Here is a 17,082-nt window from a genome sequence, read left to right as displayed (position 1 = left end):
AAGACACCAATTCTGAAGAAGATATTGCCCTAGTTGCGGATGAGCACACTCATCATTCAGATGTGTGGGTTCTTGATTCTGGGGCATCCTATCACATCTGTCCTAGGAGAGAGTGGTTCACGACTTATGAGCAGGTAGACGGAGGCAGCATCTCGATGGCCAACAGTTCTGTCTGCAAGGTGGTTGGGACAGGCTCGATCAAGATAAGGACACATGACGGTAGCTTCTGCACATTGAACGAGGTCAGGCACGTTCCATTGATGACGAAAAATCTGATATCTCTCAGTCTTTTGGACAGCAAGGGATTCAGCTGGTCGGGAAAAGATGGAGTCTTGCGGGTCTGGAAGGGTTCAAATTTGATTCTGAAAGGTGTCATGCGTGGTACTTTGTATTTTCTACAAGGTTCCACGGTTACAGGTTCAGCCCATGTTGCATCGTCAGAATTTCACCAGAAGGATATGACTAAGTTATGGCACATAAGACTTGGTCATATGGGTGAAAGAGGGATGCAAATTCTGTCAAAGGAGGATTTACTTGCTGGTCATAAGGTTAAGAGCCTAGAGTTTTGTGAACATTGTGTTTTTGGAAAACTACATCGCAACAAGTTTCCAAAGGCCATTCATAGAACAAAAGGCACACTTGATTATATCCATTCTGATTGCTGGGGTCCATGCCGTGTTGAGTCTTTGGGAGGCTGCAGATTTTTTGTGTCCATTATTGATGACTACTCAAGGATGACTTGGGTGTACATGATGAAGCATAAAAGTGAAGCCTTCCAGAAGTTCAAGGAGTGGAAAATTTTGATGGAAAATCAAACAGGGAAGAAGATCAAGAGGTTGCGAACTGATAATGGGCTGGAATTCTGTTGGTCTGAATTTGATCAATTCTGTAAGGATGAAGGGATTGCTCGACATCGCACAGTCAGAAATACACCACAGCAGAACGGTGTAGCTGAGCGGATGAATCAAACACTTCTGGAGAGAGCAAGGTGCATGCTCTCTAATGCTGGGCTAGATAGAAGATTCTGGGCAGAAGCGGTTAGTACAGCTTGCTACTTGATTAACCGCGGACCACATACAGGTATACAGTGCAAGACACCTATGGAGATGTGGTCTGGAAAAGCTGCTGATTATTCAAATCTGAAAGCTTTTGGTTGTACGGCTTACTATCACGTCAGTGAAGGTAAGTTAGAACCAAGAGCTAAAAAGGGAGTATTTGTGGGCTACGGAGATGGAGTGAAAGGTTTCAGAATCTGGTCTCCAGCAGAAAAGAGGGTTATTATGAGCAGGAACGTTGTCTTTGATGAAAGTCCTCTGCTTAGAACCATTGTGAAGCCTACAACTACGTCAGAAACTGGGAGTCTTGACAAACAGGTGGAGTTTCAAGTCATTCAGAACGAGAGCGATTTAAAGGAACCTGAAGAGGAGGATCAAGAGCCACAGACTGAAACTGATATTCCAGAATCTATGCCATCAGATATCCATCAGAGTATAGCTCAAGATCGGCCAAGGAGGGTTGGAGTTCGGCCACCTACGAGGTATGGTTTTGAGGACATGGTGGGTTATGCACTGCAGGTTGCTGAAGAGGTAGATACATCTGAGCCGTCTACTTACAAAGAAGCCATTTTAAGTTCTGATTCTGAAAAATGGTTTGCCGCTATGGGAGATGAGATGGAGTCCCTACACAAGAATCAGACATGGGATCTGGTCATACAGCCTTCGGGGAGAAAGATTATTACTTGCAAATGGGTTTTCAAGAAGAAGGAAGGGATATCACCAGCAGAAGGAGTCAAGTATAAAGCCAGGGTTGTTGCCAGAGGTTTCAACCAAAGAGAGGGAGTGGACTATAATGAGATCTTCTCACCAGTGGTCAGACATACTTCCATCCGAGTGTTACTAGCGATAGTTGCACATCAGAATCTGGAGCTTGAACAACTTGATGTGAAGACAGCGTTTCTACATGGAGAGTTGGAGGAAGAGATATACATGACTCAGCCGGATGGTTTCCAAGTTCCAGGGAAGGAAAATCACGTCTGCAAGTTGAAGAAGTCCTTATATGGACTTAAGCAGTCTCCAAGGCAGTGGTATAAAAGGTTTGACAGCTATATGGTGAAGTTGGGCTATACTCGGAGCTCATATGATTGTTGTGTCTACTACAATAGGCTCAATGATGATTCATTCATCTATCTGGTGCTTTATGTAGATGATATGTTGATAGCTGCAAAGAAGAAGTATGACATTCAGAAGCTGAAGGGTTTACTTAGTGCTGAGTTTGAGATGAAGGATCTGGGAGCCGCTCGGAAGATTTTAGGGATGGAGATCATTAGAGACAGAGAGAGAAGGAAACTTTTCTTGTCACAGAGAAGCTACATTCAGAAGGTCTTGGCGAGGTTTGGCATGTCTTCATCTAAGCCCATTGATACCCCCAGTGCTGCCAATATCCATCTCACTGCCATGTTCGCTCCACAGTCAGAAGAAGAGAAGGAGTATATGTCACGAGTCCCTTATGCCAGTGCCGTAGGAAGTTTGATGTATGCTATGGTCTGTACAAGGCCAGATTTAGCACATGCAGTCAGTGTAGTGAGCAGATTCATGGGACAACCAGGGAGAGAACATTGGCAGGCTGTGAAGAGAATTTTCCGGTACCTTAGAGGTACATCTGACGTTGGTCTCATTTATGGAGGTGATACTCAGTGCTTGGTTACTGGCTATTCTGATTCAGACTATGCTGGAGATGTTGACACAAGAAGATCGATGACTGGCTATGTGTTTACCCTTGGAGGATCTGTCGTCAGTTGGAAGGCAACTTTGCAACCTACAGTGACTTTGTCTACTACGGAAGCGGAGTACATGGCCTTGACAGAGGCTGCAAAAGAAGGGATTTGGTTGAAAGGGCTGGTTAGTGATCTTGGTCTGCATCATGATCAGGCTACGGTGTATTGTGACAGTTTGAGCGCAATTTGTCTAGCCAAGGATCAAGTCCATCATGAGAGAACCAAGCATATTGACGTAAGGTATCATTTTCTAAGAAGTGAGAAGAGAATCAAGGTGAAGAAAGTAGGAACTGCTGATAATCCTGCTGATATGTTCACAAAGCCGGTTCCACAGAGCAAGTTTCAACACTGTTTGGACTTGCTCAACATCAGAAGCTGTTAATTGCCCTGCGGGGCAACTCTGAGGAAGAGGGGGAGGCTTGGCACTATCATAGTGCGTCTGAAGAATCTGTTCGGAGAATTCAAGTCAAGGTGGAGATTTGTTGAATGCCTTGAATCGGACCCGCTACAAACAGAAAGGACGGGGGTCTCGCTGCCCGGTCAGCGAGTCGGGGGGTCCAGGGGGGCGACGCGCCCCCTGGCCTGGGGGTCCGGGGGGGCGGAGACGCCCCCGGGCCGACGGTATACAATGTTGTTGTATTGGGCCCTTAATTTTCTGTTGATTCTGTATGTTGGGCCCAAGCCTGTTAGGGCGTAGCTTAGCACTATATATAGACGCTATGGGAAACCCTATTCTGTAATTCTGTTTTTGCCTCTCCATAATAAAACTGCTCCCTCTCTTCCCGTGGACGTAGCCAATTTGTTGGTGAACCACGTAAATCTGTTGTCTTATTTTTCGCGTTTATATTTTCTCGTATTATCTCAAATTCCGCACAACAGAATTTATGCCTGCAATTATGATTTTAACCAAGTAAATTCAGTTTTGTTTTGGTGAGAAAAAAATGAAATTAAAAGAGGAGATTAAAAGGCAATAATGTTCTTGCCTTGCCAGTAATATTATGTGATAACCAATCAAGACCTTCATAAAGCCCCTGTCCAGATGTTGCACAAGCACTCTGGATGTACCTAAAAAAAAAACTCGTAAAAATGAGATCTCTTGTCCTCTTACAATTTGAACAGAAGAAAATGAGCTTTTCAGATCCCTTATCTGGATATTACCAGCGTCGTTGTCGGAGTGAACGAAGGCCAAGTTTATCAGTGATATCTGCAACATTCATAGCATTTGGAAGGTCTTGTTTATTTGCGAATACAAGAATTGTAGCGCCGCGTAATTCTTCCTGCATAACACAATTTTAAAAGTTTTTAGAAAAATTTCAGGTGACAATTAATCTGAGGCGAAGGGTGCACTATAATATAACCTCGTTGAGCATGCGATGTAGCTCATCTCTCGCTTCTGAAATTCGATCTCGATCATTACTATCTACAACAAATATTAGACCCTGTGTGTTCTGAAAATAATGCCTCCATAGAGGCCGGATCTGTACAATTAATTACTAAAACAATTTAGTTACATTAATATAATCTTCATCAACCTAGTAACTAACTAACTTTCATTCCAATATATATATTTGACAATTAATTTATTATTAAATACCTTATCTTGTCCTCCCACATCCCATACTGTGAAGCTGGAATTCTTGTACTCCACTGTCTCCACGTTGAATCCTAGTTTCAATTAATGTATATATTTAAAATAATAATCAAATATGAAGTTCTTTTTTTTGCAATTGAACATATAGAATTCGTAGTAATTAAACGTATATAGGGGTGAGATAGCAAAAATACCAATAGTAGGTATAGTATTGACAATTTCCCCGAGTTTTAACTTGTACAAGATAGTTGTTTTACCAGCCGCATCGAGTCCTACCATTAATATTCTCATCTCTTTCTTTGCAAATAATTTTTTTACAAATTTGGAAATTGACATACCCATTGCTCTACAATGAAATACTACTGACTTAGTTTATCGCCACTTCACTAATAGACTATAGTTTTTGTATAATCGCAATTTTTTCCGAATCTTAAATAAAGGAAAATAAGGAAGAGAATATGATTCTGATAATATTTTAGGAGAATAAAGTATTACTAAAATTTATTCTTATTTCACTTTTTGGCTAAGAAAAGCATCTGGCTTTTAACAATACTCTCCAATCCGTTGGTGATTTCGTACCTACGTGTACTAAAAAGCAGGTTCCCTTTTTAAATTTGCAACTACAGACAAATCACATATTACTTGTATGAGAATTGAGAGCAATGCAATAATCAAATTTTTATCTTTTATAACAGAGTGACAATAATGTAGGTTAGAAAAAAAAATCCGATTTAAAAAAATCAAGTATTTATACGAGAGTAGTGAACAATATTAATAGATATCACGATGAATATTTTTTTTAAGACTGAACTATGGACACATGTATAGGTTGAGTTACATGAAGAACTTTTCGCAATTTAAAAATAAACAAGTAGGTAGGCATTAGAAAAATTAGACAAGAGATATATTATTTCCGTGAAATAGCTCTTTTTGCAGACTCGAGGGTGGATGCAACAGAGGCAGCAGCATTAGCTAATACACCACCACTGGTGTTTGATTGAATTAATTCTACAGGTCTTTGTTCTTGTCCTTGCCCAACTGATGATTGGTAATCCACACTTTCCACTCTCCTTTCCATTCCCTTCACATCCTCTGTATCCTGTAATGTCAATATCTTTTTTAAGTAAATATGATACACACAATTTCTATTTATTTCTTATGACAAGCAAGACAAAAAGAGAAAAAGACTGATTTGGATCTGCAAACCATACCTTATTAGTTGATGAATTCATATTTAAGCTCTTCCAGAATTCTTCTTCAACAATAACGATAGCGCTTGTATTCCAAATTGTAAATCTGGATTTATTTTAAAAATTGATTAATTGGTCCTAATTTTAAGGCCGCCTATTGTGCGAACTGATGGTCACCTAGAGATTGGTCGTTTCAGTTGGTTCTAATTTTATGTGCTGTAACTTCCTCAAAAAACAAAATCCCATGTCAATTACCTTGTACATATAGAAATGCATGCGATTATAATTTGTTGAACAAAAAAGTAAATATTTGTGAAGACAAAATGTGAAAAAATTTGAACCAAGAAATTCTTTTGTGGTGTTCTTTCAATTGTACATCAATAACAAAGTTTAATACACATTGCTAATTCGCATAGCAGTTATTTAATTCCGCATACATTCGTGCATGTTAGAATTCCCAAACGTGCTAGTAATAATAAAACAAATAAGAAATGAAAATGGATCCACAAAAAGATGACTGAAACTTAAGCATCCATTAAACCACAGTAATCATCATAGGCAAAATGATCCAAGATTTGCACTACAGTGCAGTGACTACAAAGCAACCAGTACAGTTGCCAATAGTTGCTATAGAACAATAATAACATAGGGCAATGTTGTACACAAAAGACAATCATACGAACAAGATAGGCTTTTATATTCACTACTTCTATACTGATGGAATTCCTCATACGGTATTGCTTAGAAATGAAGTATGCTGGGACAACATGTATCTAGAGTAACAAAGACGGTAGCAGGAATTATTCCCCAATCCAGATTGAACAAGTCATTAGGAGATAAGGTTGATCAATATGTCACAAGTGATCCACTGCAATGGACATCAGAAGCATCAGAAATCCTTTGCCTTGGAGACAATGTGTTGCTGGCAGCAAGGTCAACGTCAACATTGACAATGTTTTTTCTCTTTTGAGTGTCTACCCTCAGCCTTTCTTCTGCCTCTTCAGATATGCAACTTAATGTCTCTACTTGCTGGTGTTGCTCAGATACCATGGCTTCAGTATCTACAAGTGATGCATCATCATCCATAGCATACAGAATCCTCTTCACTGCATCAACCACCTGTAAGATATAAGATAAAAACAAAATTGAATAGGCTTAGGTTCCAGCTATAAAAAAATTGTATAACTTTACTGATTAGAGAATAGAAAGAGTAGTACAGGTAGGTTTTCAATCTCTGGACATTGGCACAGGATTTCAATGTCCCTCAATTTTGAAAAGTAAAAGTCCCTTTCCTTTTCAAGACTATCCACTGATAACTTCAACTCCGTAATCTGCATTGAATTTAGTAATAAGTCTTCAGTGGTTCAAACAAAACCATACCTGATCATTTAGGATTACCTGTTGTTCATGTGCAGTACGTTCAGTTTCAGAATAGGTTGACGATCCTCCACTTGAAGAAGGCCTCGAGATCTTACCAGATTGATTTGTGCTGCTTACATGAGGTACTTCATTTCTTCTAGTGTTATGGGAGACATGCTTTGAAGCAGTCGAGGCATTTTTGGTAGCATTTTGTGAAGGAGCAGATCTTTTGTTCACTTCTTTGGCACCCTTGCACCCCTCCCTTCTTTCAAGAGGATTGTAACTGAAATTGAAAAACAATGAATACTTAATGCAAGTTAACTGGCAGGTAAACAATTTCTGAGAGTATAAGATTGAGCTAATGCTTCATACACTGCCGATAGAACCATAAATATGAAAGGTCATACAGTAATTCTACAAAAGTAGCATCACAAGGCTACTTTGCAATTAATACATTAAATCAACCAACTATGAACTATTCTTCAAACCTAGAACTAGTGGGGGGGGGGGGGGGGGGTTGGGTTCTATAATTCCTCTATCTCTGTTCTGCCTTATTTAAGTATATTTCATGCTGAAGAGAGCACATCCAGCCGCGTTCATTTTCATAAAGATCCTTATAACTTGACTACTTTTGACGTTTTGTCATTGTTGTTAACATACCGCAACCTTTCTCTATATGGACTTGGGAGTACTCACCATGCTTTGCAAGCATTGGTGGAGAGTAAAGATTGTCTAGAAACAATGATCATGGACGTGGTTGGTGATAGAAGAATAAAAGAGCTTCTGACCAGTATATTCTTATCTTAACACTTATTTTGAAGTTGCTCGAGGAGACTTTCAGTATAGAATTCTTGAGTTCATTATTTTTTTGTCCAGTACGCAACTCAGAAAAGGAGCACGAGCTTGGTAGGATCGGTAGTGGGCTTAAAATGTAACCATACATACATGTTCTATCATTGTAGAATAGAGGTGTTAACCCTGATCCATAAAATATCCTAATGCTGTCGAACACTAACTGGTTGAACTCAAGATTTACAACCGATGTAGCCTATATCCACCAATCCAAAAGATTGGGTCAATTTGAAAAACGATACAACTAACCAAATTAAAATATCAGAAACCTTTATTTTTTTAAAAAAAAAAAGACAAAAAAATGAAAACAAAAGTTGAAACATAGCCCTATTATGTATGAAAGCATCCTATGTTTGCTCATATCCTCACAAATGTTCCCGCACCCATGTCAGCTGCTCCAAAAATGCATAGGATAGCATTTGGAGGATCCAAATCCGACACACACATAGCGGTATTTTTTAAAAGACCAAGCAACATACAGAGCTTCAGTACAGTTTTAACTAATTGATTGCATAGCTGCAAGCTAGGAAAATTTAAAAAACAGAACAAATCAAGACAAACAAGTGAAATTTGAGTTCTGCAAGGCGCAAGCAGGCTTGGATCTGCAACAAAAATTCATTTTGACCCAAGCAAATCTGACAATTCGGTTCATAACCTTTTCATAAACTCAAGCCAGTTTTACTGTACGAATATATGACAAGTTTTACCTATTAAATACACCTAGTAATATATTCAACTCTCTTTGGTGGACATTTTCTATCTTGATCTCTACATTGATGAACAATTTCTGTGCCCTAATGTCCAGTTTTCACTCTTTCCATCATAACAGGAAATGCATGCCTCAGCACAAACATACACAGACCGTAAGTAAGGTTGTTGAAAAGAATTAAATCAAAAAATTGCAACAGAGAAACATAGGTTCAAAAGGTTACCTGTGAAGATTGCCCCCATTAACAGAATCGCAGTATCTCTTCAACCATTGCATAAACTCCAGGTTGTCAAGAGGTCTTCCTTTCACCAATTTGCTAACCTCAATGTGCTAATACCACAAAAACAGAATTTAACATCAATTGACATAAAAAAAAACAGCAATTTGTAAGGGAACATAGATCAAATCCAAAAATTTAAACTCATGGTCACTCAATAAACATAGAAAATAATTTTCAAAAGAGATTAAAAAGGATAAAACTGAATGGAATAGAAATAGAACTTCAAAATTGATTAACCTTGGTAATCTTGAGTTTAGTGAATACATCCTGAAGAACCTTATAGTTTTGGATCATCTCATACTCGTTCTTGGCATCAAAATTGACCTTGTGCATAGGGACTAGCCCTGGGTGAGCGGCATCCATTAACTGGCAATGAACTGCACCAGTACACGCCTGTGCGTGGATCAAAATTGCATCAATTTGGAGGAAGCAATAACGAATTAGAATTTTAACAAATGTTGCAGAGAGATTCAATACCTCTTCGACTTTGGAAAGATTTAGATGAAGTGTGGAATTGATCCAAGCCAGGATTTCCGATCTACCGACGAAGTATGCCCCATCCATCATTCCTATGTGTGCCGCCATTTCTCCTTCACTTTTTTCCTCGACGGAGAAGATCTCTAGAAGGCTCCGTAGTGAGAGAAACAAAGAGGGGAGAGAGAGAAAGAGCTTTTGAAATGAGGGTTTGAGCGGGATATCTTGCCCAGCTATAGGTTTTCAAATTGAAAAGGGTCGGTGATTAGTGGATTCGGATCGTAGCCCAATGGGTCCATTCAAATAGGCCCAAGTCGATGAGATGACCAAACAACACATTTCCTTTTCTGTAAACAACTTCTTTTTTGCAAGAGATCATCTTTTATCTTCTTACAAAAAAAAAATAATTATTATAAAGTACAGAAGGGCCAGTAATTTGGATGTTAATTACATCTTATCTTAATATTTTTTCCAATCATAATAAACTCAATTTTTTCAAAACTCGCGGAACATTGTCCATTCCCCCGATATATGCAAACGATACATACGTTATCAAAAGTATAACATAACTCTAAATCAGATTTATCCTAATTTAAGTTTGAAATAATTGAGATTATGTATCAACAATAATATTTGCACTAAACACATTGCACACAAATTAAATTATAATGTATCTGATATTTATTCTCCAAATGTTAAAGAGAGAAGCAAAAGGAGATTTTTATAGTTAATTCAAACAGTATGAATATTTAAATATTAAGTTATCTTAAATCGTGTACTAAAATTTATCACGATCATGAAATTAATTTTCAATAAGTGCTTACATGGCACAGATTTTTTACCTTAAAAAAAAGAGAGTTTATTTCTACTGAATTGGAAAAAAAAAGAAAAAAAAAAAAAGAGCTTATTGAAAAGGCAAGCATCTGAATCAATTATTTTGAATTTGACAGGCGGAGTGGTATAATTAACATTTAAATTTGGTGGCTCTTAATTGTTTTAGTTTTATGCATAAGCGTGATCGAGACTTTTTAATCTCCAAGTCCCATCCTAATGGGGGATTTAGTTAAATGTACACACTTCGTCTATCTGCTTTATTAAATATGGCCAAAATATTAGGTAGCATATATTGTATATAGAATATGTTATATGTATATAATATATTTACATTAATATATAGTATATGTATATTCATACTAAATATTTACTATACACTTTTCATATTTTGTAAATGTATTTTATAAAATAGATAGTCCAAAGATCTTAGGGTGTAAGTTGATCTTTTCTTTCTTCTCTAATATTTAATTATTGATTATACACTATGAACCTCAATATACTCTAATTCGTGCCTCATAAGACCTATCAAAGAAAAATATTTTTTTCACATGAAGATCTTTTAATTTTTAAAGTCCAAATTCAAAATTTATACTTAAAATATAAGACTCATATTCATGCAACAACAAAAGTTTTTCTCATTATGCTAGTTTATTCGAAGTGTCTCGTTGGCAACAAATAATATAATTTTCTTTGTCCTTATTACATATGTTCAAACATCATCTAAATGGTAATATTGCAATTCTCTAAAGTCCAAAATGAAATCAATCATCTTCACGACATAATATCTTTGTCCACCGAAAGGAAAAATATAATATATCATAAATTCATTTGATGTTGTTTAGTGATTATAATGTTTGTGCCTTATTCATTGGTCTTAAATACCAACAGCGAATTATGACAAATACTAAAATAAAATTGAAAGACATTAAAGAGCCAAAAAATACAAAGGAAAAATTACAATGAATTAATACATTTTAAAAAATAATTATTTATTTTAGCGATATTTTTTGTTTATCACCATTTATAGCAATATTGTGATAAATCTGTAATATGCATTAAAAGTGAATTATGTATCCAATATATTTGAATTATAATTGTTATTTGAAATATATTATGTTTGTTTCGTTGTCACATTGTATTGTAAGTGTATTAAAATGTGTGATACATGTATTATCCATCATTAAAACTTGTATTATATGTGAATAATAAATTGTTCTTTGTTATATAATGAATTAAAAAGTAATTAAGTGAAAAAAATATTATTACTATAAATGATAATTATTTTTCTATTATAATATATTTATGTAAGTTTCCCAAAATACAAACCCAGAATAAGTTGTCATATATATATTGATATATAATCCACCAAAGTCACCATAAGGTTTAAAGAAAATTAAAACAGAAGAAAGCGCGAAAAATTACACTAATCACTAAAACTAATGGCTAATACTATATGAAGAGGACAAACCAAAATAAATTGAAAAAAGAAGAAGCAAAGTTTGTCAGTCTCATTACATACAAAGTCTCTACAATTGTGTCCATCTTTTAATCATTGTTAATTAAGGTCCATAATAGTATGATGAAGTGGTTGAATTAGTTGGAAATTTTTCCAATGCTTGAACCACTTCTCTCATGCCTGGTCTCTTATGAGGTGTTGGTGATATACAACTATACCCTACTTTCATAAGTGCCAACAATGCATCTTCTTTCCCTTCCACATCAGCACGTATCGCCACATCAGCCAACCGTAAAACTTTACTCTTCTCTTCCCCTGCTGATGTGGCAGCCCCGATAACCGATGCAGGTCCCATTTCATCGGAGACAATCACCTTTCCAGTTAGCAACTCCAGCAAGACTACCCCGAAGGAGAACACATCCCATTTCGGGTTGGGCTTGAGGCTACGAAGCGATTCGGGTGCATGGTAAGGAGATATGCCCAATGCACTTGGACTTGGGCTTGGTGTAGGCCCAGATGTAAAGTCCTGGAAGCTCTCACGGGATGCTGTGGACCTTTTGCTTCCAAAATTACGAGCAGATCCATACGTCTTATGACTACTGTCTCCTGTTACAAGCCTTTCAATTCCAAAATCACCAATTTTGGGCTCCATATCTGCCCCTAGCAAAATGTTACTAGGCTTCAAGTTGCCGTGGACATGCTTCTTTTCATGAATGTAAGTGAGCCCACGAGCTACACCTTTAGCAATCTTTAGCCGGAATTCCCAGGGCACGTGACACGGCGAAGAACCAGCTTTTCCTGAAACCACGCAAATAGATAGTGCGACTAATATTTAAAACGGTAAATAGGGTGAAGATTCTTTTAACATTATTGGTGTTGGAGAGAAGAATTGCATGAATTTGACACAACAAAAGAGTATACTTATGGCCTACAGAGTAATATTTTTCCAAAAGAAGGCAGTCATTTTCCATGTAAGTGACAGTAGAAGAGGGGACGTTTGGCGGTATTTATGAAATTGTGGGGCAAACAGACACGGTTGACTTGAAAGTACTGCAATTTTCCACATTAAAAACAAACACTAAAAGTTTCAACTACTCCACCCCCTTTACTTCCCCCGCATTTTAGCAGCAATTCATAATATTTTTCTAATCTGCGTGTGAACTTAATCTCAATGACTTGTTACATCTTTCTTTTGAATATTAAGCATAAACCAAAATACAAACCTACTCCTAACTTTAATATTCCGAAATGTTAAAGAACCACAATTATTGAAACATAGAGATGATTAGGTACAATGTACATACAAAATGACTAGTCAATTTTGTTTCAATTTATTCTGTACCGTAAAACAATCAATGTAGGAGTAAAATAGTAAAACAATAACAAACAATGCGATTATACGCAATAAAAATGTTGATCATACTTACTGTAACGTTATTTGATCCAAAACATAAAGGCATATGGGAAAAGAGGACTTACTGTAACGTGCATTGGCAAGGCTACCATTAGGAACGAAATCATAGATGACCAATTTCTCTTCAGCGCCCCAATAGAAGCCACGGATTTTAACCAAATTTGTGTGCACCAATTTAGCAATTAACTTCACTTGATTCTCGAAATCTTTGAACCGTTCCACACCACTTTCACCAATTCGTCGCACCGCCAGTGTAGTACCGTCTTCTAGCACAGCCTTGTACATTATACTTGATCCACTAGCTCCCAAAATGTATGCAGATGCTTTTAGTAGTGTTTCTAATTCGAGTTCTCTTTCTCCATCAACCGTTACTAATTCACCTGTTGTATGCACGTGATTCTGCTGAGGATGACCCAATTGGGATGTTTCACTTTCTGAATGGGAAGCTTCTGATAATTCGTCTTCATCTCCGTGCCTTGGTTTATTCAAACAAGTCCATGACCTTAACCAGTTGTATTCTTCTGATGATGCTGACGATGCCCAGTCAAAATCTTTAGCAGTTTCAGCTTCTTTTTTAATGTTATTTTCTATGTTCCTTTTCTTCTTTTTGGCTCGATATACGTACATGAAAATCAGTGCTAAAACTCCTACTGCTGCAATATCCCCTGCTATTATGCCTATAATTGTGCCAGTTCTCAACCCATTTTTGCCCTCTTTTGGAGATTCCGCAGCTGGGTTTGAGTCTATGGGTTTTGGAATGGCTGCAATTGCTGGGGAAGAAGTTGGTTCGGCGGAATTTGGCAGACTTGTTACTGTTGATGGAATTGGGCATAAATTTTTCAGCGGCGCACCACATAATTCTGGATTACCAGAAAAAGCTTTTCTGTTTTGGTTGATAAATACAACTGACTCTGGAATTGCACCACTGATATTGTTGTAAGAGAGATCTATAGTTGCATTTGGAGGGATTTTGCTGCCAAATTCCGGTGGGATATCTCCAGAAAGTCTATTAAAAGAAGCATTAAAGTAACGGAGATTACTGCCTCCAAAATTAGGAGGCAATGACCCATTAATCAAATTTGAAGACAGATCTAAAACTTGAACTGAATCAAACCCAAAAGGAACAGAACCAAAAAAATAATTATCTTTCAAAGAAACAACAGTTAGATTACTAAGCCTAGTAAGATTCTCCGGTAATCTTCCGGTCAAAGCATTACCGGAGAGGTTAAGAAACTGAAGATTATTTAAATGTCCGACAAGCTCAGGCAACTGGCCGGAGATTCTGTTGTTAGAAAAATCAAGGCGTTGAAGGTCAGGGGCACTAAAGAGAGTAAGAGGAATAGAGCCATTAATGGAATTATTCGAAAGATCAAGATTTGTAAGATATTGAATCATACCAAGACTAGAAGGAATAGAACCAAGAAGCTGAGAATTAGGAAGAGACAAATTTGTCACTCGAAGGTTTGGGTCTGAAGCATTTGGATTTCCACAACCAACCCCTTTCCATGAACATGGTGTATCATCCCAAGAATTCCAGTTCTGCAGAACACTTAAAGGGTCACTCAGAATATTGTACTTGAATGTCAGTAACAATAATCCATCATTGTTAAGCCCACAAGCTTGATATTCAAGTAGTAGAAAAAGAAGAACAAGAAGATCAAACATTTGGAATTTCATGGTGTCTCTAAATGTTCCCACCACATATCTAATTTTTTTTCTTTAAAGATAGCAAAAAAAAATTGAGGAATTGTGAATAGAAAAAAAAAAAAGTTAGAAGAATAAGTGTTGATTTATGATAAAAAGGGGACCATGTGAAGGGAAGTTTATAAAAATAAAATATTGCGAGAAGAAGAAGACACAGCTCATCGAAAACCAACCTTCCTCACCAAAATACTCTGTTCAGACCCTTGTAGATAGCATTAATATACTTATCCTTATTTATTATTGTTGTTTTATAAAATCAACGCGAAAAATAATTATTTTTATCCTATTTTCCTTTTAAGTATTGTACTAATATTTTTAAAATAAAATTAACTTGGAGGCAATTGGATTAACTTTTAATTTTTAATTTATAAACCTAACTATATGTTTGAAATTTTAACTTACGATTTCTAATTTATTTTAGCTTAAAGAAAGTTAAAATTATCTAATTATTTTAACTTAAAAACACTTTAAAATAAGTCCATTCATTTAACTCTTAACTTATTCTATATAAAAAAATGCAATTTAATGCAATAGATAAGAATAAAATAGTATTCCATTTCGTTCATTTTTGTATCAATTTTTAAATAATAAATTGAGAAAATGCACAAATATTCCGTCAACCTATGTTCAAAATTTCAGAGATACATTTATACTTTATTAAGATCCTATTACCTCCTCAGCTTATTTTATAAGTAATTTTTTATCCCTTTTTGGTCTACGTGGCACAATCTTGGGGAAAAAAAGTTAACTAGCATTGGGCCCACAAAATAGTACCTCGTAGGCCGAAAAGGGGTAGAAAATTATTAATAAAATAAGTTCAGATGGGTAATAGCACCTTAGTATAGTATAAGTGTGTCTCTGAGATTTCGGATATAGGATGAGGGAAACTTGTGCATTATCCTTAATAAATTTAATATTTTGGATATTAATAAATTTGTAGAGTAAACTAGATATTTTATATATATATATATATTTTAAAATATTAATATAATATTATATTCAGATATCTTTAGAGCTAACTAATGCATTTAATTAAATATTGGCCTATTATCACAAGGATTAAGGAACAGTACTGAAATGGTACAAATTTTTCTTGTATTCAGACTTGTAAAAAAAATATTATTTACTTCACCATTCTTAATTGTTTTCACCATCTAGCTATCTCTATGTAATTTCCTTTTTCCAAAGCTTACCTATATGCTAACGTTTGCTAACACCTTTTTATTACATTGTATATTCTGTCCCAAAATACAATGTTTAATATAAAGTACTTATAATTGGAAACAAATACTTAATTAATTAACCTAAATAGGGAATAGCATCTTTCATAGCTAGGTGACACCAAGGTAGAGTTAGATTTTGCAGAACTACTCATATACACATGAACTTTATAAAATGTAACTTCTTATGTAAATATAATTATTATAAACATTATTGCTGTCTTATTTAACATTTTCCATGTGACCAACAGAGATTTTTTCCTGCAGATTATTTTTCAGTAAATTTAATGCTGGATACAAGTTGTATATTCTGCTTACGTTGGGATTTATTAAAATAAAAAAGATCAGACTATACACCTACTAATAATAGGTATAATTAAAAAGGAAAAAATAAAATAAAGTATGAAGTCATCTGGTGGGGGTGGGTAGTAACTGTGAAAAAAAAAAAAAACTTTGAAAGGGAGTGTAGTAGACTCTTTGTAACATAATTTTGAATAAATTACTGTAACCTGTTTTTTTTTAAAAAAAAAAAGTATTTATGAGAAAGGAATGGTTCAGCATATTGAAATTCAAATAATAACCTTTGGATCATTGCACTATTTATTTGAGAATATTAGTTTGTATTTTTATCATGAAATGAATAAAGTACATGATCTATAATAAAACATATACTAATAGATTAAACTAAAAAAGTACTCCTAACAAGTACTAATAAATTGATTTGTATTTTTATCATGAAATAAATAAAGTACATAATTTATAAAAACATATACGTAATAGATTAAACTAATAAAGTACTTCTAACAATTCTATCATATAGATAGCAATGTTAACTAGTTAAATTATTATATTAATCAATTGATGAACTATTGGGTACGAGTGGTTAGCAAGTCCCGAGTCACATGATATAGATAATAGGAAAGTAGTTTATTTTGAAAAAAGAGTATTCTTTTTGGAAAATAGTTTTCTCTAAATCAAACATTTTTTTCAAAAAGAATAAACACTTTTGCCCTACTAAAAACTTGAACAAACTGATTATAAATTCGCTGCAATTTTTTCAAAATGTTAATATTTTGATATTTAATAGGTTTTCTTCTTAGCCATATTTTTAATATTTAATTAAATTATTAATATTTTAGTTTGTCATGGATTTGATTTATTTATTTTTTATTTATTTGATTTTCAAGATTATAATTATTTATAAAGTAGAAAATCAAGGGAGATAA

At 35.4% G+C, this 17,082-nt stretch overlaps 4 protein-coding genes across 4 annotated transcripts; all 4 read right to left on the bottom strand.

Moving 5' to 3' along the window:
• Nucleotides 1-3,604: 3,604 nt before the first annotated feature.
• Nucleotides 3,605-4,774, bottom strand: LOC101248063 (ADP-ribosylation factor 2-B-like). The gene is made up of 6 exons (XM_004231831.5): nucleotides 4,559-4,774; nucleotides 4,368-4,438; nucleotides 4,132-4,251; nucleotides 3,932-4,050; nucleotides 3,757-3,838; nucleotides 3,605-3,661 (listed from the first exon to the last, which is right to left on the bottom strand). The coding sequence occupies exons 1-6, from the start codon at nucleotides 4,704-4,706 to the stop codon at nucleotides 3,656-3,658; spliced, it is 546 nt and encodes a 181-aa protein (XP_004231879.2). The 5' UTR covers nucleotides 4,707-4,774; the 3' UTR covers nucleotides 3,605-3,655.
• A 365-nt stretch (nucleotides 4,775-5,139) lies between these two features.
• LOC109119614 (uncharacterized) lies at nucleotides 5,140-5,722 on the bottom strand. The gene is made up of 2 exons (XM_019212551.3): nucleotides 5,576-5,722; nucleotides 5,140-5,463 (listed from the first exon to the last, which is right to left on the bottom strand). Exons 1-2 carry the CDS (start codon nucleotides 5,594-5,596, stop codon nucleotides 5,272-5,274), a joined length of 213 nt encoding a protein of 70 aa, XP_019068096.1. The 5' UTR covers nucleotides 5,597-5,722; the 3' UTR covers nucleotides 5,140-5,271.
• Nucleotides 5,723-6,068: 346 nt separating this feature from the next.
• On the bottom strand, nucleotides 6,069-9,499 carry LOC101248633 (microtubule-associated protein RP/EB family member 1C). Its single transcript, XM_004231832.5, has 6 exons — nucleotides 9,232-9,499; nucleotides 8,992-9,147; nucleotides 8,698-8,804; nucleotides 6,953-7,196; nucleotides 6,772-6,885; nucleotides 6,069-6,673 (listed from the first exon to the last, which is right to left on the bottom strand). Exons 1-6 carry the CDS (start codon nucleotides 9,337-9,339, stop codon nucleotides 6,401-6,403), a joined length of 1,002 nt encoding a protein of 333 aa, XP_004231880.1. The 5' UTR covers nucleotides 9,340-9,499; the 3' UTR covers nucleotides 6,069-6,400.
• A 1,882-nt stretch (nucleotides 9,500-11,381) lies between these two features.
• LOC101248930 (probable LRR receptor-like serine/threonine-protein kinase At4g37250) lies at nucleotides 11,382-14,862 on the bottom strand. The gene is made up of 2 exons (XM_004231833.5): nucleotides 12,998-14,862; nucleotides 11,382-12,316 (listed from the first exon to the last, which is right to left on the bottom strand). Exons 1-2 carry the CDS (start codon nucleotides 14,607-14,609, stop codon nucleotides 11,622-11,624), a joined length of 2,307 nt encoding a protein of 768 aa, XP_004231881.1. The 5' UTR covers nucleotides 14,610-14,862; the 3' UTR covers nucleotides 11,382-11,621.
• Between the last annotated feature and the right edge of the window lie 2,220 nt (nucleotides 14,863-17,082).

This window comes from Solanum lycopersicum, chromosome 2, assembly GCF_036512215.1.
Source record: "Solanum lycopersicum chromosome 2, SLM_r2.1".
NCBI lineage: Eukaryota > Viridiplantae > Streptophyta > Magnoliopsida > Solanales > Solanaceae > Solanum > Solanum lycopersicum.
Note: the sequence above shows the minus strand (reverse complement) of the source record. Positions and strands in the feature narration are given on the sequence as shown.

Coding starts and splice junctions, on each gene's coding strand:
- LOC101248930 (XM_004231833.5), bottom strand. CDS start 14,609: ATGAAATTCCAAATGTTTGATCTTCTTGTTCTTCTTTTTCTACTACTT. Junction 12,317..12,997: donor CCTTGCCAATGCACGTTACA/GTAAGTCCTCTT, acceptor GCGTGGTTTCAG/GAAAAGCTGGTTCTTCGCCG.
- LOC101248063 (XM_004231831.5), bottom strand. CDS start 4,706: ATGGGTATGTCAATTTCCAAATTTGTAAAAAAATTATTTGCAAAGAAA. Junction 4,439..4,558: donor CAATACTATACCTACTATTG/GTATTTTTGCTA, acceptor AATTGAAACTAG/GATTCAACGTGGAGACAGTG. Junction 3,839..3,931: donor TCACTCCGACAACGACGCTG/GTAATATCCAGA, acceptor TTTTTTTTTTAG/GTACATCCAGAGTGCTTGTG.
- LOC101248633 (XM_004231832.5), bottom strand. CDS start 9,339: ATGGCGGCACACATAGGAATGATGGATGGGGCATACTTCGTCGGTAGA. Junction 9,148..9,231: donor ATCTTTCCAAAGTCGAAGAG/GTATTGAATCTC, acceptor ATCCACGCACAG/GCGTGTACTGGTGCAGTTCA. Junction 6,674..6,771: donor CAGAGATTGAAAACCTACCT/GTACTACTCTTT, acceptor TATATCTTACAG/GTGGTTGATGCAGTGAAGAG.
- LOC109119614 (XM_019212551.3), bottom strand. CDS start 5,596: ATGAATTCATCAACTAATAAG. Junction 5,464..5,575: donor TGAATTCATCAACTAATAAG/GTATGGTTTGCA, acceptor TTGACATTACAG/GATACAGAGGATGTGAAGGG.